General features: G+C 47.9%; 7 protein-coding genes across 7 annotated transcripts; 4 read left to right on the forward strand and 3 right to left on the reverse strand.

The window, feature by feature from the left end:
- Nucleotides 1-2,318: 2,318 nt before the first annotated feature.
- On the reverse strand, nt 2,319-4,609 carry N7500_008923 (putative alpha-amylase; the record flags this gene model as incomplete). The annotated part of the gene is made up of 9 exons (XM_056680067.1): nt 2,319-2,999; nt 3,050-3,290; nt 3,344-3,490; nt 3,542-3,704; nt 3,749-3,977; nt 4,027-4,135; nt 4,187-4,302; nt 4,354-4,392; nt 4,451-4,609. The coding sequence occupies 9 exons, from the start codon at nt 4,607-4,609 to the stop codon at nt 2,319-2,321; spliced, it is 1,884 nt and encodes a 627-aa protein (XP_056530439.1).
- A 1,073-nt stretch (nt 4,610-5,682) lies between these two features.
- On the forward strand, nt 5,683-7,799 carry N7500_008924 (putative glucan 1,4-alpha-glucosidase; the record flags this gene model as incomplete). Its single annotated transcript, XM_056680068.1, has 5 exons — nt 5,683-5,917; nt 5,972-6,255; nt 6,302-6,398; nt 6,447-7,084; nt 7,140-7,799. The coding sequence occupies 5 exons, from the start codon at nt 5,683-5,685 to the stop codon at nt 7,797-7,799; spliced, it is 1,914 nt and encodes a 637-aa protein (XP_056530440.1).
- A 914-nt stretch (nt 7,800-8,713) lies between these two features.
- Nucleotides 8,714-10,320, forward strand: N7500_008925 (uncharacterized protein; the record flags this gene model as incomplete). Its single annotated transcript, XM_056680069.1, has 3 exons — nt 8,714-8,719; nt 8,866-8,939; nt 8,994-10,320. 3 exons carry the CDS (start codon nt 8,714-8,716, stop codon nt 10,318-10,320), a joined length of 1,407 nt encoding a protein of 468 aa, XP_056530441.1.
- A 336-nt stretch (nt 10,321-10,656) lies between these two features.
- On the reverse strand, nt 10,657-12,582 carry N7500_008926 (Major facilitator superfamily domain general substrate transporter; the record flags this gene model as incomplete). Its single annotated transcript, XM_056680070.1, has 7 exons — nt 10,657-10,724; nt 10,776-10,881; nt 10,932-11,766; nt 11,819-12,037; nt 12,088-12,170; nt 12,220-12,356; nt 12,405-12,582. The coding sequence occupies 7 exons, from the start codon at nt 12,580-12,582 to the stop codon at nt 10,657-10,659; spliced, it is 1,626 nt and encodes a 541-aa protein (XP_056530442.1).
- A 318-nt stretch (nt 12,583-12,900) lies between these two features.
- On the reverse strand, nt 12,901-14,309 carry N7500_008927 (uncharacterized protein; the record flags this gene model as incomplete). The annotated part of the gene is made up of 3 exons (XM_056680071.1): nt 12,901-13,168; nt 13,219-14,214; nt 14,299-14,309. 3 exons carry the CDS (start codon nt 14,307-14,309, stop codon nt 12,901-12,903), a joined length of 1,275 nt encoding a protein of 424 aa, XP_056530443.1.
- Nucleotides 14,310-15,550: 1,241 nt separating this feature from the next.
- On the forward strand, nt 15,551-17,479 carry N7500_008928 (sulfatase family protein; the record flags this gene model as incomplete). Its single annotated transcript, XM_056680072.1, has 4 exons — nt 15,551-16,351; nt 16,421-16,907; nt 16,956-17,077; nt 17,129-17,479. 4 exons carry the CDS (start codon nt 15,551-15,553, stop codon nt 17,477-17,479), a joined length of 1,761 nt encoding a protein of 586 aa, XP_056530444.1.
- A 404-nt stretch (nt 17,480-17,883) lies between these two features.
- On the forward strand, nt 17,884-19,610 carry N7500_008929 (Major facilitator superfamily domain general substrate transporter; the record flags this gene model as incomplete). Its single annotated transcript, XM_056680073.1, has 6 exons — nt 17,884-18,005; nt 18,071-18,408; nt 18,458-18,628; nt 18,691-19,087; nt 19,136-19,288; nt 19,337-19,610. The coding sequence occupies 6 exons, from the start codon at nt 17,884-17,886 to the stop codon at nt 19,608-19,610; spliced, it is 1,455 nt and encodes a 484-aa protein (XP_056530445.1).
- Nucleotides 19,611-20,091: the final 481 nt, after the last annotated feature.

Here is a 20,091-nt window from a genome sequence, read left to right on the forward strand (position 1 = left end):
CAACTGAGAAGTTCTCAAAGTCAACGGTTGAGTAAGTCCCAACCGTTGACATGTGTTCGCCTGCGAAGGAAATAAGAGAGCTTCCAAGGCCCTCTACAATCCCATCAGCTCTCGGCATATCCTCCATACCTTCGGTTCACCTGCCTCTCCAAATCACCCGAGGCGTATCATGATTACTGGTCGACTGGCACATCATCCCACATTGTCCCTACAGAATTCATCGTCAGATTCTCGACAGAATTATCTCAGCTAGCCCGATACCACGTCAAATGACACACCCGTATCAGGAAGCAGGCTTACGCAAATCCGATCAAGACCTCGGCATTTATCCAACATGACCTTGGTGACCCCTAGCAAAGAGGACTTAAGCGGAGTTTATATTGGCATTGGGGGTTCCTACAAGGAACCTTGAGCCTTATATCTAATTGGGATTTCTACTCTAAGCGCACCTTAGTTGATATTGGCGGTCTCTTCCTGCTTTTCTTGCCGGTCAGCCTAAATTTTGTTGCAACAGGGTGTACAATACCAGGCCTTTGGTCAAATCAACCCGGGTTCCTCCCAAGTGTAAGTCACTACGATCTGGGGTGGGATCGTGGTAAAGGATGTCAGTCAGATCGATCTGACTTGCCTTGGGGGGGGTTCCTCTGTTAGAGCCGTGGTTGAAGCGTGACAGAATCTAGCCTTTGGCGATTTCGAGAGCAACTTGATCCAGATCATACCGATCACTCTGACATAAATGACCCCATTTCGAAGAAAGCCAAATCAAACTGGCTCACCCGAGCTCAGATTCTACCCCAATCGCATTGAGAGATGCTTTCAAAGTCCTGTTCTGCACGAGAAGCGCCTTAATCTGACCAAGACCTGGGCTCTACTTCTCTTCAACATCCGGTTTGGAGGTCTTCCTCCAATCCGGGTCAATCTGACCGAACTTCCAACCCAACCCAGTTTAATCCTAGATGACGTCGGCAATTCTAAAATGGAGTCGTCTTGGAAAGAAATCAAGTTGACCAGATCAAGATCCCTACACTGATTCCACTCGATCGCGTTGACGGTATCACTCGAAAAAGGATCCCAGTTGACCTAACTCAATGCCTTTTTTAGATCGCTTGATCTTTCTACAACGGATCTCAAATGAGTAGCCTTGATCCTAGTCTAGATCACTCACCTTGGCCGCTTTGCTGGATCTATACAAGGCGATTTCTTGGACAAGAACTCCCCAGATCTAACAAAATCTGACCGAGGGCTATCTCGATGAGTTGACTTTTATCCCAAGAATGATAGGGGATTATCACCACTTACTTCAAAACTCGACTCCTTTTCGCGAGTGACGCCTTTGACTTCGACTGACGTTTATTTCCGCTTTCAAGGCCCATTTTGTTGCTTGATTGATACATGATAAATCAAGTAGATTTTACGTCAGTCAGGGACCCATGCCTCCATGATGCCCATGTCAAGTTCACCAACTTTGAAAACGGTAAGGCAACAAAATTCAAGCAGCTCGCGGGTGCCTTTCGCCACACACTTTTCGATTACATTAGTCCGTCAATCGAATTACTAGTGGCCTTCATAGTGATACCTAAGGTGAAGGCATGATCAATCCTCCTGCGCCGCGAGCATCTTTTCAGACATTGTGGCAAGAGATCGAGAGGTTGAACATCAAGCTGAGATTTCGTGATGGACGAATCGAGCGTTTTCAATTTTTATCGAGTCGAGAGATAATATCAAGCACGCGCTATATGGGCGTAACGACCTCAGAATAGAGCTCTCAAGATAAAATCAATCTTACGAACGAACGAGATCAGAGGACACATCGTCGTCTTCATGACGCAGAAACGAAACCTGGATGTTTTTTGCCCTGGTGCTATCTTTCACCTCATGGCCGTGGAATTTTATTTCTAGGGATATTTATCGTATTCGATGCTATTCAGGTGCTCTTTGGGATCGTGTCAAACTATGAATCCAAGTTTACACACATCCATACTCCTGGTCATTTGTATATGAGCAAGACTCTTGCTAGTGAATCTGTTCCTGGATCATGCTGCCCTTTGGTCAGATGGCCTTCGTCAGGATACCTACGACTTTATGATGAGCGAATTTCGCTGTGTCTTATATGTAGTGGGAATGCGAGTGTGGACGATTGGAAACTTCACATATGCGTTTAGATGAATGACATGCCATGAAATATAATTTAGCTGGCACAAAGTTCTCAGATTTGCTCTGCAGGGCTGTGCTCGTAGAAAGTAGGTAGCTGTCAATGATATTTGCACATTCCAGAGACGGACCCATCTTCGAATCCGTCGTCACCACCGACCCCCAGTTCATTTCCAGCTCGCCGTCACAGTGGCTGTACTTCCAGAACACCCAGTTGGCACCGTATATGATCGATTAGGATCGCTTTCCCAAGTGATAGCTCCGTTTGCCTTCTTGATGAATTTATACTGGAACGTGGTGCCGACGGGGAGTGTGATTGTTGCCTGCCATAAGGGATTGGAAGAAGTGTAGCTATCTGCAGACAGTGCAACGGCTTTACTGGTGTCCCAGGTACCGAGTTGGCTGATGGAGCCTGAAATGTAGATATCCTGGCCATAAGAAGTAGTCACAAGCTCCTTGAATAAGACCGGCAGGGCAGTGGCTTGGGTGCAACCTCCCGCTGTAGTGGTTGCTGTAGTGGTTTGAGTCGCCGTGGTGGCTGTGGTGGCTGTGGTAGTTGGGGTAGATGAGCCGCAAAGCCCGCTGTTGCTCACGGATGATGCGAGAACAAACACTCGTGGTAATCCAGATGCCATTGGCACTGCGATTTTGTTGCTAGAATCCACCGTTACAGATGTACAGGTGTACAATTCCATAAGCTGGGTGCCGGATGAATACCCGCTTCCACTCAGATACAAAGTGTAGGAAGATCCAGATGACCCGGCGTTGGAAAGGACTGTGATGACTGGCGAACTGCCCGATCCCTTCTTCATGGCTAATGTATGGCTGTCTTGATAGAAGGCGACATTCTGATAGCTCGTTAGTGGGCTGTCAGCAGCACCGTCCTGAAAAAACGTACCTTGCTCGTGATATAGCTGGAATCTGCCGCGACGGCCGCTTTGCGGATTTTGTTTGTAGTCGCAATATATTTGTATAACTCTGCTGTGGTGGAGTACTTCGACAGCCAGAGAGCCTCGCGGTTGGCTGGGTCACTTCCTCCACTATAGTGCTGTTCCTGGCCAGAATACACAATCGGAATACCATCCGATAAGAAGAGGAACGAAAGAACATTCTTTGCTTGTGAGTAGTCACTTGTGTAGCTATGATGATGGTGGTTAGTATCGGATAACCCGAAGGACTTCAACCGTCTCACCTTGGGAAACGTGGATTGTCGTGATTCTCGATGAAATTGCCCAATAGGGTTGAATCGGCACAAGTTGACGACAAGGTACCGATCATGTTATACAGATCGCTAATACTGCCGCTGGTGCTTTGGAACGCACGTAGCAATGGGTAATACCTGGATGAATGGTCAGCTTTTCCCCAGGAAACTGGCTTGCAGTCATCTCACATTGGATAATTCAAGACACCATCCATATATTTCTGATAATCGCAAGTGTACGATGGACTTCCATCAAAGACCTCTCCAACGCTATAGACACCTGCCGCACGGTTAAAGGCAGGCCAGAAGGACTTCTGAACATGCTTCACGGTATCGACACGCAGTCCATCAACTAATAACGTTAGGCCAGTTTTTAGTATAAAGCATTCAACTTACTGGAGTATTTGGACACTAGGTCGGAGATCCAGTTGTTCCAAAGGGTCTGGACTGAACTCTGCGTTGTATCAAGATCTGGCAACGAGACAGTAGTGTCGCCAAGCCAACAGTTCTCGACATTAGACTGGTCATTGTAATTACTGATCAAACAGTAAGAGTGGAAGTAAGAAGCAGAGTTGAAGGGCGTGAAAACACTGTAATCCACATTGTTTCCGGCCCCGGCATAGCCCTATGATGCTATTAGAAAGGCTGCCATCCCAATATCGACCATGACGCACCATATGATTTGCCACGACATCAACCATGAGGTACATGCCTCGGGCGTGCAATGCCTTCGAGAGTGCTAACAGATCATCGGATGTACCGTGGTTTGGATTGACATTGTAGCTATTGAATTTTGTGAGCATAACCCCAGCGTCAGCAGTCGAATAACCTTACATATCTTGCTGCCAGTACCCATGATAGGATGTGCCATCGCCAGTGTTTTGGGAGAGCTGTTTTGTCACTGGTGTAATCCAGATGGCAGTGAAGCCCATTCCCTGGATATAGTCCAACTGGTAGTCAAGTCAGTATGTGAATTGACAACACAAGCATTTGACGCATACCTGGTTGATAATTCCCTGCCAAGTGCCACCACAATACACCTAATATGCCTATGATTAGCTTATACATTGAGATCTGAGGACAAAACCATATGCATACTCTGTCATTAACGTTACAGTTAGCAGTGACCGAATTGTCAGTGCGTCCAAAACGATCCGTCAACAGGAAATAGATCGATTGACTCCGCCACTCGGCGGGAGTCAATCCCATTACCATCTGCCATAGCAATATGGTTGCTGTGAATATGAGCTTTTTCATGTTTGCCCCCTGAGGAAGATCGGACTCGATGGTTTAGCGATGGTTGTGTGTTCACAGAAACCGACGAGAACAGCAGTCAGCCCCAATTTATATATTTGACTTGCATCCTTCGAGTTGAAGTCACTTCATTCAATTTCGCACAAGATGGACTTTCGGTCACGGGAATATACACTCATAGGATAAGCTTTGCATTCTAATCCAATCGGTTAAAAACACACGACGGAGAACTTTTAAGTTGCTTCAAATGTGCGCCTTCGGGCCGAGATAGAGAGTCATTACAATGAGGGGAAAGCTGAGATTACCCTCCAAAGTCGAGTAGTTTCACTATTTGCTGGATGCTAATGGCACTTAGGCCCCTGCGCCAGTCTTGAAGAAGTCCATTTGTCCGGGGCTTAGCCCATCTCCGGGATTCTTCAAGGTTCCACATCCTCATAATACTGTTCAAGTCAAGGAATGTCGCATCAAACTCCCATGCATGGCATTTCTCACCAAAGCGCTAGTTCCTAGGTAGGTCTAGCGTACTGGTGAGGGCGACAATCCAACCGACTGATTGGTGGCCACCACCCCGGATTATCCGCTGAAGATGACAGGGGACGGAGATTCAGCGGGATCAAATACTGGCTCAAATGACGCGGCATCTGTCTAACGGGAAATTAATGCTTGATTCAAAAGTGGTTGATCTAAGCGATTGGAATGGAGATCTCGGACACTAAGATATCGCCTATGTCTCGGGAGATATTCGATCCGCCTACTGAAGAGAGTAATGATAGACCCGAAACTTGCAGAATCAAAAATGAAGCTCTTGACTAGTGCTGGAAGTAGATTCCTAGCGAGCGATCATGCAGAAAGGAGTGGCGATCTTTGCCTGATGGCATTTCTCCGTCGCCCCGGAGCCCATTGCCCTTAAGAAAGTGTGCGATGATGCAAATTTCCTGCAATCATCATGCAATGCGATGCGCATGTAAATGTATCAGCAGAATGGCGACCGAATGGAATTGAATCCCACCTCCTATAAAAAGCACGTTTGGCCCCCACGATGATTCCCTAACAAGCCCTCCTTCTGACTATATATGATGGCTCCTCGCTTTTGGACTGCGCTCTGGGCGCTTACTCTTGGCCATGCTGCCATCGCCGCCCCAAACATATTGTTGGCTCCTCGTGCGACAGGTAGTTTGGATACCTGGCTGGCATCTGAGACTACAGTGGCAAGACAGGGTATCCTGGATAACATCGGATCGGATGGTGCCCATGCTGCGAATGCAAAGCCCGGCATTGTAGTAGCCAGCCCGAGCACCTCCAACCCCAACTGTAAGTCACTCCTACCAAGAAATTCCTTCAAGTGATGACTGACTTAACTTATAGACTATTATACGTGGACTCGCGACTCAGCCTTGGTGTTCAAAACTTTGGTCGATATGTTCAAGAAGGGCGACAGCGCGTTGTTGACCGTGATCGAAGAATATATCAGTGCGCAGGCCTATATCCAGACAGTTTCAAACCCATCTGGGAATCTTTACAGCGGTGGATTGGCAGAGCCCAAGTTTAACGCCGATGAGACGGCTTTCACTGGCTCTTGGGGTCGCCCTCAGCGTGATGGACCAGCCTTGAGAGCCACGGCGTTGATTTCGTTCGGCCAATGGCTTATTGTATGAATGTTGATCCTGCTTATGATTGCATTGCTAACCAATTCAGGATAATGGGTACACCAACTATGCGACCAACATTGTCTGGCCCGTTGTGCGCAACGATCTCTCCTATGTTGCCCAGTACTGGAATCAGACCGGATTTGGTAAGTGTACCTCAAAGTATGGTTGTAGAAATTGCTGACATCTTGCAGATCTCTGGGAGGAAGTTTCTGGCTCATCATTCTTTACCATCGCGGCGCAGCACCGCGCCTTGGTGGAGGGAAGCACGTTCGCGAAACAAGTCGGTTCGTCATGCTCGTACTGTGACTCTCAGGCTCCGCAGGTCTTATGCTTCCTACAGTCTTTCTGGACTGGATCGTACATCTTGGCCAATTTCGGTGGTGGACGTTCTGGCAAAGACGCCAACACCCTGCTCGGTAGCATTCAAACCTTCGATCCGGAGGCAGGATGTGATGACACCACATTCCAGCCTTGCTCGGCTAGAGCCCTCGCAAATCATAAAGCTGTGACTGATTCGTTCCGCTCAATCTACTCTATCAACTCGGGTATCGCTGCGGGTAAGGCTGTGGCCGTTGGTCGATACGCAGAGGACTCATATTACAATGGTAACCCTTGGTACCTCTGTACCTTGGCCGCTGCCGAGCAGCTGTATGATGCTATCTACACATGGAACCGTATTGGATCTTTGACAATCACCTCTGTATCTTTAAACTTCTTCAAGGATCTCTACGGTTCTGCTGCAACCGGTACCTACTCCTCGTCCAGCGCTACATACTCCGCGATCGTGAGCGCTGTCAAGGCGTATGCAGATGGATATGTCAGCGTTGTGGTAAGTTTCAAGCCATCACAGAGAGCTGACTGACTTGATTAACAATCTATCGCAGCAAAAATATGCCCCGTCCAGCGGCTCCTTAGCCGAGCAATTCTCCAGGTCAAATGGCTCGCCACTTTCAGCCAGCGACCTGACTTGGTCTTACGCAGCCTTACTTACCGCCAACGAGCGTCGAAACGCCATAGTTCCTGCACCTTGGGGTGAGACCTCTGCCAGTAGTGTCCCTGGCCAGTGTCAATATACTTCGGCTATTGGTACTTTCAGCAGTGCAACAAACACCGCCTGGCCTAACACCTTGACTAGTAAATCAGGCGGTATAACTACCACTGGATCGGGTGGTGGTACTGCTACTACAACTAAGGCTACGACTACGACTACAACCTCATGCACCACTCCGACCGCTGTTGCCGTGACATTCAATGTGATCGCTACTACCGTATACGGTCAGAATATCAAGCTTGCTGGATCTATCTCTCAGCTTGGCTCCTGGTCCCCAAGCAGTGCCATTGCGCTAAGCGCTTCCTCATACACTTCGAGCAACCACCTGTGGTTTGTAACTGTGACACTTCCAGCAGGTACTAGTTTTTCCTACAAGTATATCAATGTGGGGAGTGATGGTACTGTGAAGTGGGAGAGTGACCCCAACCTGTCGTACACTGTTCCTGCCCAGTGTGACACCAATGCTGTCACAATTAATGATAACTGGAGGTGATGATTTTTATGGAAAGGAACCTGGAATCAGAAGCTTGAGTCTCGATTTTCAAGTTATGCCTTTTTGTAACCAAATTTGGGATACGCAGATCGTGCTTTGGTCGTTCTATTTCCAGAGAATAGCAAATGGCAACATAGCATTCAATGGTTCAAATATTATCTTTACGAATAGAATGAGTTGATTGAATTCACCCTATTATTGAGACATGGATGTCTACGATGAACGATCAACTGGTACCTTCGCTTTTCTGGCCGATTCGTAGTGTTCCCAACCCAAGCTTAGGAGGCACATATTGAGTGAACATACTTGGTCCAGAGGATCATCAACTCAGTGTCACCAAAGTGGCCTGTGTATTTTACACAACATTTGTACAACTAGATCGCAGTTAGGGGTACCAGCTCTCGGCGCGGTTTATAATCCGTATCGCCTTAAGCGCCGACATGGTTTTAGTTGGAGATTAGTTGGAATGATTCGGGTTGTAATAAGTGTTGAACGAGAGTTGTTCACTCATGATAATAAGAGGTAAAGAGTAGTTCCCTCGACTTCAATGAAGAGAGGCCGGCCTCCCGACGGAACCTCGGGAGCTGCCGAAGGACGATGACACACGTGATATTTATATCACGTGGCGATCAACGGTCCACTTTCTAGGCAGAACGACACAGTTCTCAATTGCTTACAAAAGAGAGGGAATTGTGCGGGATCCCATAGAGATCGAAGGGCTCTGCTCAACTGTGGACTTCTCTTTTCCCAATCTCGAACCTTTCCTCGTTACTCAAAACCCTGGACCAGTTTGGGCGGTTTCACGGAGTTAGATATTGTATTTGATGTATCCTCCCATCATCTGCGAGAAACATGTATAGCGAATACCCAAGGCGAAGATCAGAGCATACGAATTCGCGCTCAGGGTGTAGAACATGCAAGTGAGTCATCCAGACACACTTAAAAATACATCAACTGAGCGTTGGAAAGGAGACGACATAAGAAATGTGACGAAACCCATCCAGCTTGTCTCAAATGTACAGCCGTAGGCAGGGTATGCGACGGCTATGAACAAGACATCGATAAGAGGACGCGCCAGTGGCGTGACGTCGAAGCCAGGGACTCCACCAATGGTCAGAACAGTGTAGCTCTGGAGATCCGGTATGACTCCAAAGTCAGGCCACCTGTTGCTACTATTCCTCTGTCTTTGGGCAGTGCCGGCCGGACCGAGCTTACCTGGGATGAGCGATGGTATCTGGATTTCTATCGAAATGTCACGGCGAAACGATATTCGCGATACTTTCAAAACACATTCTGGGATGGATTGGTTCTCCAAATATGCGAACAGCACCCTGCGGTCCGGCATGCCGCGATTGCGATAGGTGCACATTATTTTCAGCTCGAACAGGTCCAAGGAGACTGCAAACAGAATCAAGAATCCTTTCTGACTCTCTACCATTCTACAAAAGCGATTACGTACCTCCGAGAAAGTCTCGCCCGGGAAATTATACTTCAGGATAGCCCAAGCAGCATTCACAAACAAGTGGTCTTGGTAACGTGCGTTATCCTGACTATCCTCAGCCTGTTCCAAGGGGATCTCTCCACCTCTCGCCACCACCTCGTGTCTGGATATCGACTTTTCAAAGAATGGGATGTCCGGAAAGATGAAGGGTCTACTGGACTGGCACTGAGGCAGTTATTTGCCCAAATTCACGTCCACTGGTCTATTTCTACCTATCCCGAACTATTTGCGGATATTACCGAACCTTTTGATGACAAGTATCTAGCCGTTCGATCAAGACTTGGTACTCCTACCTTTACAGGCATTGATCAAATGCATCTCGTCGAAAGATTTGTGGTGGTCGTTGGAGATGTGATATTAGATATCACTCCTTATGGATTTGACATTGGTCCAGCAAGCTCCATCCGGCGTGATGCAGCACTAGCACTAACGAAGCTTCGACTTTGGGGAAGACGCCTGATGGCATTTCTCGTCGAAGCAAACAGTCTTGCCCCCGATGATTGCGATGCGCTTAGACTCGTCGAACTATGGAGTGGGATCATCGACATCAAGCTAGCTGTTGCCACTAGTAAACAGCCAGATGAGATGTCATATGACGATTACTTGGGGCGTTTTCAGCATACTACGAAAATGGCGCAAGTGCTAGCGGGGTCAGGCTCGAATGACGTCCCATTGTCACCATTTGTCTACAGGTTCTCTGTTCTGCCTTCGCTCTTATGGTCTGGGGCCAAATGTCGTGATTGGCGAGTCCGTCGTGATATATGTTCTATATTACAAAAGTGGACAGGAGATGACTATTGGGTATCTGCGACCACTCTGGCTTTGAAAAGACTGATATCTATAGAATCCCGAGGAGTGAAGGAAAGTGACACCATTCCTGAAGCTGCTCGGGCTGAGTTTGTCAATATGAATGTGCAATCTGGGGACTCAAAAGTTGAGCTACGCTATCGCCGACCTTGGAACACATCACATTCGAAGTATAATAGTGATGAATGGGAAAGCGATACAATGTACTACTAGCATCAAATCTTTCAAAGTATATCCACATCCTAGTATGCGCGACTTCGGTCATTTTCCATGAATTGAAAGTCATAGCGAAGCTCAGTGTTCATAGAGAAAGGTAAAGAGATGATCCTTGCTCAATTTGCTCCTTGGAACAGATGTAACACGCTGAAGGCTGTAGCTTGAATCAGTCTTGTAAAGTTTCTGGCTCAAATCTCAATGAAGATCGAGCTGTTCGGGCTCTAGAAGCCAGCGCACTTCCTGGTTTTACCATGAGAATTGTCATTTTCATATCCTCTTCCAGCATTATCTATCTTTAATCCTATATAGCAAGTCAATGTCGATAGACGAAGTCTATATTTGATGGCGTGCAATAAACAACCCGCTGAAGGACGCCAAAAGCGAACAACCAAGGGAAAGAACTATACCGGGTTAGTGCAAGATACTCAATATAAAAGAGTTCATCAACTCACGATATGTATGCTTAAGTCCGGAGACGTAACATGCCACCACAACCTCCCGCAGGTGTCCAGTCAAATGCGCGATATAATTCGTATCAGCCATCGCACGTTGAATAACCTAGCTGAATTAGTATCATGACAAAATATCCTCACCAAAAAAGTACGTACCTTCTCCGAACCAGTCCCGTGAAGGTTGAGCCTCAGCTGCCGCTGGAACTCCATCCCCAGAACGGAGTTTGATGTAGTTACACCAGCCGTGATGGAGAATCCCACAACCAGCATATATCCCGCTGTTGCCATGGCGATTTCTTCGCCCGGGAGCATAGAAGACATGGCAATGAATGATGATGCCGATGCAATTCCGGTGCCAAGTCCGCCGGGGAAGATAAACAGCGATTCCCAGAAGCCGCTGTGTCCGTCCCAGCGGAGGTAGAGAAGGAGGTAGGAAATGCCAGCAACCAGGCCGGCCAGAACGAGGAGAATCTTGAATTGTCCTGTGCGTTTGATGAAGATTCCTGCCAGCAGTCCGCCAAGAGTATTTCCAATCACTGCAGGAATGAGATGCATCCCCGCTGCTGTCGTTGATGCGCGCTGTGTTACTTGGAAATACAGTGGGACCGAGAACATCATGCCCAGCTGCGCGGCGATCTGCAGTGCACCGATAATGTATGCCGTGGAGACATTTGTGCGTCGGAGAATGCGGAGGTTGAAGATTGGGTCGCGAGCTACGTAGGCTTCGACGAGCACGAAGACGACTAGAAGTGATAATCCACCGCTTGCTAGGAAGAGTGTCCACAGCGACCTCCATGGGAAGGACTTCCCACCTTGGTCGAGCAGGGTGATCATCGCGACAATAGATGAGCCTAGTAGTGCCGTTCCGAGGAAATCGACCTTGGCGAGTCTGTTACCTTTGGAGGTGGAGTCTATCTTCTCTTCGACGTTCAGTTTCACAATCACGAGAGCTGCAGCCAGAGCGAGGCACGGGGCTTGTAAGAGGAACAACCTGCAATGTTGTTAGAAGATATTTACAGCTATGAGAATGTGCGGAAGCCCACCATCTCCATCCGATAGTATCGCTCAGCCAACCGCCCAGCGGACCTCCGAGACTGCGTCCAAGTGTCATGGCGATGTTCACATATGCTCTCCAAGTGGCGACCTCGCGCTTAGGAACAATATCTGTGATGATAATAGAGCTGATAGTCATGATTCCTGCACCGCCCATTCCGCTGGTTGCGCGACCAAAGATTACCACCCACATCTGGGATCCAATGCCACTATAGACGGTTAAAACTGTACCTCAACTGCTGGATGAATATCTACCTACCTAGTTATACATCCCACTGCGAATAGCAGATATGAAAGTAGTAACATTGGCTTGCGACCGTAAATATCACTCAATTTTCCATACTGGACGACAATTAGACCCTGGGATATCTCCAGTGTGGGCTATGCTCACCATTGGTTGTGCAGCACAGACACCTAATGTATACCCCGTTGAGAGCCAACTAGCATCGCGTAGACGGTTAAACTCCGACGAGATGCGGCCTGCCGCCGCCATCACTAGTGTCGCATCGGCGTTGGAAATGAATTCGCCTATCTTTGATTAGATCTTGTGTCTTCGTGTCGAGCCAATTATCCTACCGAGCAGAAGCACCGCGATAATGGTTCCAACACCAGTTAAGGTCTTGAGCTTAGGTTCTGTGTCAGAGCGCGGGATTAATGGACTTTCTTCATCTGCGTGGCCATTTGCATCGGTGCCCTCGGTCCCGATGATACCCGGAGGTATCGATTCAACCGCGTCACTTTCTATTTGGGCCATGTTGCGAAATGAAGAGATTCAGAGTAAAAAAAAGTAATCAAGACCATTGAAAGAGAGCTTATATAGCGGCAAATATCCCGACGATAAATCATCTAAGCACAGAGCTCAATGCTCATCGGAGTTATAAAGCACGCAATCTATCCACTTTGATACTTCAACTTTTCTTTATGTACATAAATTAGAGAACTAGGAGTATCGTCTATATTTCGGGATTCTGTTCTACCTTCTCTGCTGTTGAACTCTCCTGCATATTTATAGAATACAGGTTGGCTTTGCTACTCAATGTATTGTACAGTACTACCCTAGATCCGGGGGAATTCATAGCATCCAGGTACACATTCCAAGCACGGCACTGACAATGCTAAGGATAATCGGTATATGAACACGAATAGCACCGTTGGTCAGGTAAGGATCGTAGCAACTGAACTTGTTACCACCTCTCGGCAAGCGACCCGCGCCCCTGAGCTCGCGGAAGGTCGTGCAATTGAAACTTGTAGAGTTCTCGGATGGAGAGACTTTGAAGAAACTCAAGTCCGAAGGAGGGAAATCTTTGTCCAGGCCCATTTGCTGGGTGACAAAGGGATCGCTGTTCTCACAGGTCAGCTTTTGTGGCCATTGCGAGGGAGAGATACAAACAAGAAGTCATTTCCCACCGTGGCGCCGGAAATCTCAATCCACGAGATATTCTTCGGCCAGTACCAAGTCTGAATTTGTTTGCCTTGGTCGTCTGCGCCGTACATCGAGGTTAAATTCAGATCGCCGCCAGCGCTGAGGACGAGTTCAAAGCCGCCTGTCCAATTCACGGCCTTGGGAGGAAGAGTGATAGACTTCAGAGGGCTGTTCTCTCGTTGTAAGACTTGAAGTTGGCGCAGATTATCGAACGGGATCTCTAGATGCGTAATATGAAAGGGACCTGAAAGCTTCATAGAATCAACCTCGATTGTCTTGAGCTCTGCGCTACGCTTCAAACCCGTGATATCGTCAAGGTTGAGTTTTTTGATGATCATTTTCTTTGTCGAAGACCCTCCTAGGGTGATGGACGAGTTATCTGAGATTTGGATGTAGTTGGCAGACGTGAATCCAAGAGGAATGTTTTTGATGTTCGGGAATGGACCTTCAATGTAAAGATCATCCAGATTGAGTTCATTGTCAGACAAACTATCCAGCGAGTTGATCTGCATAGAGCTAATACTTAGGCTCGTCACATTGCGTAATTTTGTGTGGTGAAGCGTATGGAGATTGGGGGAGTCCAGGGTAATTTTACCCGCAGAATGCAAACTTGTGATATCCAAGTAGCCAATATCAAAAGCATCTCTCCCTATATAAACGTAGTCATTGACGGATGTGAGACTAGGAAGTGTGAGGTTCACTATGCGAGTGTCATATCTTCCGAATTCCAATGCGTCAGCTTTCTTCAAAGAAGCGCTGGAGAGAGTATACGACGGCTGGGTGAGATAGTCGCGCCGGGTATATGGATATTCCCCGAGAGTGCCTGCGATCACTTCGACGCCGTCGAGATTGATGTGGACCGTGTCATTGCCGGCAAATGGGCCAATCCCAACGTGGCCCATGACCACGCGACAGTTCTGACGAAGGGTATCTGCCTCAGCCACGGAGGTGATCCAGGTGGAGCTGCAATTGGCAGCGAAGACATCTAGCAACGTAAGCCCAGGTGCAGAGTAGCGGGGAAGGGGCTTGTAGCAACATTTGACTCACCAGAGCAGCATAGCACGACTAGTGCTGCGATCACTGCATGGGACCAACTGAGTTTATTGGACATATTAGATCCTGAAATCGTAGATCGGAGTTCTAAGCTGTGGGGCGCATCGCCATGAAAATCCTCAACCCCCTGAAAGAGAAAACCAAATGAAAGCACAGGCGCCACCCCCGGACTGCCTTGGCTCATAGGTCCAATCCAATACACGTGCAGACTAGTAGAAAATGTGACCTCGGGATCCTGTCGGGGAGATTTGATTGGGGGAGGGCTAAGGATCCCAGCGCCCGAGTGCTTGGCAGTTTTGTTTTCCCCCAGACATGCTGTATGGCATCAAAATCATATCGAGGTGGAATGAAGTGACAAGAGTCGAAGAGCCTCGGTGATGGAAGAACCTCGGGAAAACCTCGGGAGAGGGCCGTGCTTTTGGAATCGACGAGGTTCTCCAGGGCGGGCTCCAGGGCTGTAATGAAGGATCTGGATCACAATATGCGATCACTTGGGAAGAGAGGAAAGTTGAGTTGGATAATCTGTACGAAAAACTCAACAATATCAGTCCGCATTTCGAGATCTTCGGTAGCAACTGAGGTTGACATAATCCAGGGCTAGCTCACGGGCTCTAGAATCGATTTTCTCCATGTCCAGGGTCAAGCATCTCTTCAGCCGACTCGGTGGGTTGTACCTCAATATATATCTTGCTCCCGCTGTCTACTCAAATAATCAACGTAGGAAAACCTACATATCTTGACTTCTCTCCCTCAGATATAAGAAACTATTTAATCTCTCCCATGTCGATTCAAGGACTGTGAAGGCCCATAGCCCTATACTTGTGAAGGTGGATGAATTAATAGGGAACACAAAGAGGAAAAGGAAATACCGATGTAGACTGCCGGTTCGGATATACGTCTCGGAGCAATATTTTAGGTGCTTATTGCGTAAAGCACGCCATATATGTCCTATGTTGATATTGTCTACGGAGTACTCCTTATAAGACGTACAAAGGGAGTGAAAACTCTCCGACGTGCAACACTACCCTATATATTGAACTATAGTATGTATGATAGTAGATATAATGGTCAATCTATAGCACTATATATGGATATATATGTATATATATATATCTACCTATATACGATACCGTTCTATCTCCGTTGGATAACTTCCGATCGCCATTGGACCCATCTATGGCATCATCACCTGTGCCAAGACTTCAATATATACTCTCGATGAACTTGAACGAATTCCGACCTCACCATGAAATTAACCACTCTGATCGGCCTCATCGCCAATGGGGTGATTGCCCTTGATTTCCAGTCCAATCTTCAGTCAGCTCTCCAATCGGTACTCAAACATGAAGTATCGCGCAAACCAAATATCCTCTTCGTCATCACCGACGATCAAGATCTGCAACTGGATTCCATCTCTTACACCCCCCTGATCTCAAAACACATTCGCGACCAGGGTACCTTTTTCCGGAATCATTTTGTCACCACGGCCCTATGTTGTCCATCGCGCGTCAGCCTATGGACCGGTCGCCAAGCACATAACACGAATGTAACAGATGTCAGTCCGCCCTACGGTGGATATCCCAAATTTGTCGAGCGCGGGTTCAATGATGATTTCCTCCCGCTGTGGCTCCAAGATGCAGGCTACGATACATATTACACTGGCAAAATGTTCAATGCCCATACCGTGAACAACTATCACAGCCCCCACATCAATGGATTTAACGGATCGGATTTCCTTCTCGATCCGTATACTTATTCCTACCTCAATTCGACTTACCAGCGGAACCATGAACCGCCGGTCAGCCATGAAGGTGAACACACCATCGATGTGATCACGGGAAAAGCTCTGGGGTTCCTGGACGATGCATTGGCGGGGGAAAGACCGTTCTTTTTGGCTGTGTCGCCCGTCGCACCGCACTCGAATATCGATCTGGGGGATGTGGCTGCAGGCAAGATTTACATGTCTGCTCCCATTCCCCTCGAACGACACGAACATTTGTTCCAGGATGTCACGGTGCCTCGCACGGCCAACTTCAATCCGGACCAGGTAAGCGCGGCCCTGATTGGAATGAACGTGTTTGTGACCCATTTTGACTGATCGGATTGGATGATGCAGCCCAGTGGAGTCAGCTGGATTCACGATCTACCCCTGCAGAATCAGTCAGTGGTCGATTATAACGATCACTTTTATCGGTCGCGTCTGCGCGCTTTGCAGGGTGTGGATGAATTGGTAGACGGGCTTGTCACTCGGCTGGAGGAGAGTGGGCAGCTGGACAATACGTATATCATCTATACCTCAGATAATGGATTCCATATTGGCCAGCACCGACTCCCGCCCGGGAAGACTTGCGGGTTTGAGGAAGATATTCGCGTTCCCTTGTTTATTCGGGGACCTGGTGTTGCCAAGGGATATGTGCAGGATGCTGTGACCACTCATGTGGACTTGGCGCCGACCTTTTTCCATCTTGCGGGGATCCCGGCCAGGGACGATTTTGATGGCACTGCGATTCCGGTGACGCCTGAGTTTGACGGTCAGCGGCATGAACATGTTACAGTGGAATACTGGGGTTCTGCCGTTGTGGAAGGTGTTTATAGCGGGATTGGTAAGTGCAGATCCGATTTGCCGTGGATACATCCTAATTTCCAGGCAGGCCCTGGAGGATCAACCTTCATCCCGAACAACACCTACAAATCCGTCCGCTTACTGGGAGAGGGCTACAGTTTGTACTACTCGGTTTGGTGCAACAACGAACATGAGCTGTACGATCTGTCGGTGAGTAAACAGTAGCTTGGTTCTTGATCGCAACGACTGACCTTTTTCTAGACCGATCCGTACCAGCTGAATAACCTATACCCGACAAGCTCTCAAGCTGATGCTGATCAGCCTCAAATTCTCGGTCGCAGCTTGACACAGGCTATCAATCGACTCGACGCTATTTTGCTGGTCCTGAAGTCTTGCCAGGGTGTAACTTGCATCCGGCCCTGGGATGTGCTCCAACCGGTGGACCCAGTTAGTACTCTCCAGGATGCTCTCAATGAGGAGTATGATGGGTTCTATGGTGCACAGCCTCGGGTTTCCTTTGATTGGTGTGATGCGGGATATATCGTTGAAGCTGAAGGTCCCCAGGTGCCGCTGACTAGTCGACACGGCGTGTCTTGGGACGTATGGGTGTAGATGTATCGAGATTTAAGTAAATAATGGAAACTATACATAGCCACATCTCTTCAATACTCAGCTCAATCTCCGTCCCGCACAAGACACAGAGACGGTCAATCGTATCGGATAAAAGTTCAATATCAAATTGGAAAGTCTCATCTCCATATACTCCATCTAGACCAATCAGATCATCTTTCGGCAGATCTCGTTGGCCGTGATTGCGCCATATCTCCTGGTGTCGCGACATCAGCATCGCATTGGCGCGCAGTCTGGAGCTGGACAGTGCTGGTCTTTTAGGTTAATTGTCGGCTGTGTGTTTTCCGTTTTTCTATAAGAATGGTCAATCAGCCCTCGGTCCGTAGACACGAATCTCCACATACTTGCCTTTTCGTTGATTCTTTGTTCAAACTGCGAAATACAAGATGTCGGGCATCTTCAATGAAAAATATAAACTAGACGAGCAGGTCGTTGACTCACCATCAAGTGAACTGGACCATGGTATCGTTAAAGACTGGGATAAGGAAGAATCAGCTGTTCGACGGAAGTGAGTATATACATCTTTCTGATCACGCATCAACTGTAAGCATTTTCCTAACATGTTCTTTTTAGAGTCGACTTCATTCTACTTCCCATTCTTGCAGTCGCCTTCTTCGCCTTGCAAATGGATCGCGGCAATATCAGCGCCGTCTTAACATCGACAATCACCAAAGACCTCAAGATCACAACCAATCAAATTAATGTCGGATCACAACTCCTCTCCGCCGGTATTGTTCTCTCGGAGATCCCGTCCAATATCATTATGCAGCGAATTGGACCCCGTGTCTGGTTATCGGGTCAGCTGTTCGCATGGGGGCTAGTTGCAACCTTCCAGGCCTTTGTGAAGTCCTATCCTGCGTACCTGGTGACGAGGATTTTGTTAGGACTCTGCGAGGGTGGTTTTATTCCTGGTAAGTCAATCAATACAAGGTGCTGGGAGAATCGACTGACTCCCTAAAGGCGCATTGTACTACCTATCCACTTGGTATAAGAAAGACGAGACTAGTCTCCGCACCAGTTTGTTCTTCTATGGGCAGATGTTTGCATCGGCAACATCAAGCTTGATATCCGCCGGTCTGCTTCAGCTGCATGACACCCATGGCATGGAAGGATGGAGGTGGATTTTCCTGGGTGAGTACAGATCTGCATCATATACATCCCACCGGCCCGAGCCCCGCTAATCCACACTTTAGTCGAGGGACTGATAACCCTGTTTATCGCAATCGTATTCACTCTCCTCGTGCCCGCATCGGCTGGAGATGGCCGTCCATTGCTTGCCTTTGGTCGCTGGAGCTACTTCACCGAGCGCGAGTCGCACATCATCCGCAATCGCGTTCTGTTAGATGACCCCCGGAAAGCTAAAGGCCATATCCAGATTTCAGGCTCTGATATCTGGCAGACCGTCAAGCAGCCGCGCATCCTGCAACACGTTTTCGTGACTCTGGTGTCCATGTCTGGTTTCTCGGGGTTGACTCAATACACACCTAGTATGATCAAAGGACTAGGCTTTGGTGCCGTGAAGGCAAACGCATTGGCTTCGGTTCCCGTCTACTGTAGTATGATTTGGCTGATAGTACTATCTTTTGCTGCGTGAGTGCCTATGATTATTATGATAAAACCGATTCTAACTCTTGGCAGGGACAAAACGAGACATCGTGGACCTTTTGTACTCTTGGCTATCACTTGGAATGTGATTTCCTACGCTTGCCTCCGCACAAGTAACCCCCACGCTTCGCAATGGCACCGGTATGGAGTTATTGCCGTTGCTAATATCTCCTATTGCAGCATGCAGTAAGTTCTTTATCCTGGTGGTTGTAGCGCGGTCTAACGAAGTAACAGTATTTTAAATGTCGGTTGGTTATCATTCTCCTGCCGCACACCCCAAGAACGAAGCGTTGCCATGGCTTTGGTGGTCATGGCTGCCAACTGTGCTGGTATCGCTGGCTCACAAATCTTCCGCACTTCCGATGCCCCAAAGTACCTGCATGGTCTTACCGCAATCACATCCCTTGCTGGTGTCTCATGGGCTCTCACTGCTGTGCTTTGTATTCAATATTATTTCCGGCGGCAAAAAGCGGTTCCTTCGGATGATGGGCCAGAGGCGAAAGCTTGACAAAATTAGCGACAAATGACGGACATTAATAACTATGACGATGCTCCACTATATATGGTCAAATCAAAAGCATTTCCACTCTCTTCAATGTTCTGAGACCTTCCAAGATTCTATCTACCCATTCTGACCAATATAAAACAAGCTTGTTGAGCATAAAACCAGCATAAAGCAGGGGGCTTGGCATTCTTAACTCCGACGTCATGGAGGCACCTTGCCGAGTTGAATGCCGGAGAGATGAACATGAAGTCTATTTTATCAAATACTGTGTCTTTGATATTATAATCATTGTTCCGCGCTTACCAGTGGCGACTAGTTGATTTGTCTCTGAAATCTCTTCGCCGGACATAACATAAATTAAGACCGTGATGACAATCCACCCGATGACAACCCACTCGATGAAGAATCCACTCAATATGGGTCAAGTGGACCTTTTTCTTCACGATGACCACGGCACCGGAAACCAAGATTCACAAGAACCCTC

The sequence above is a fragment of the Penicillium coprophilum genome, assembly GCF_028826855.1.
Source record: "Penicillium coprophilum strain IBT 35676 chromosome Unknown utg000005l_segment0_segment0, whole genome shotgun sequence".
NCBI classification, from domain to species: Eukaryota; Fungi; Ascomycota; class Eurotiomycetes; order Eurotiales; family Aspergillaceae; genus Penicillium; species Penicillium coprophilum.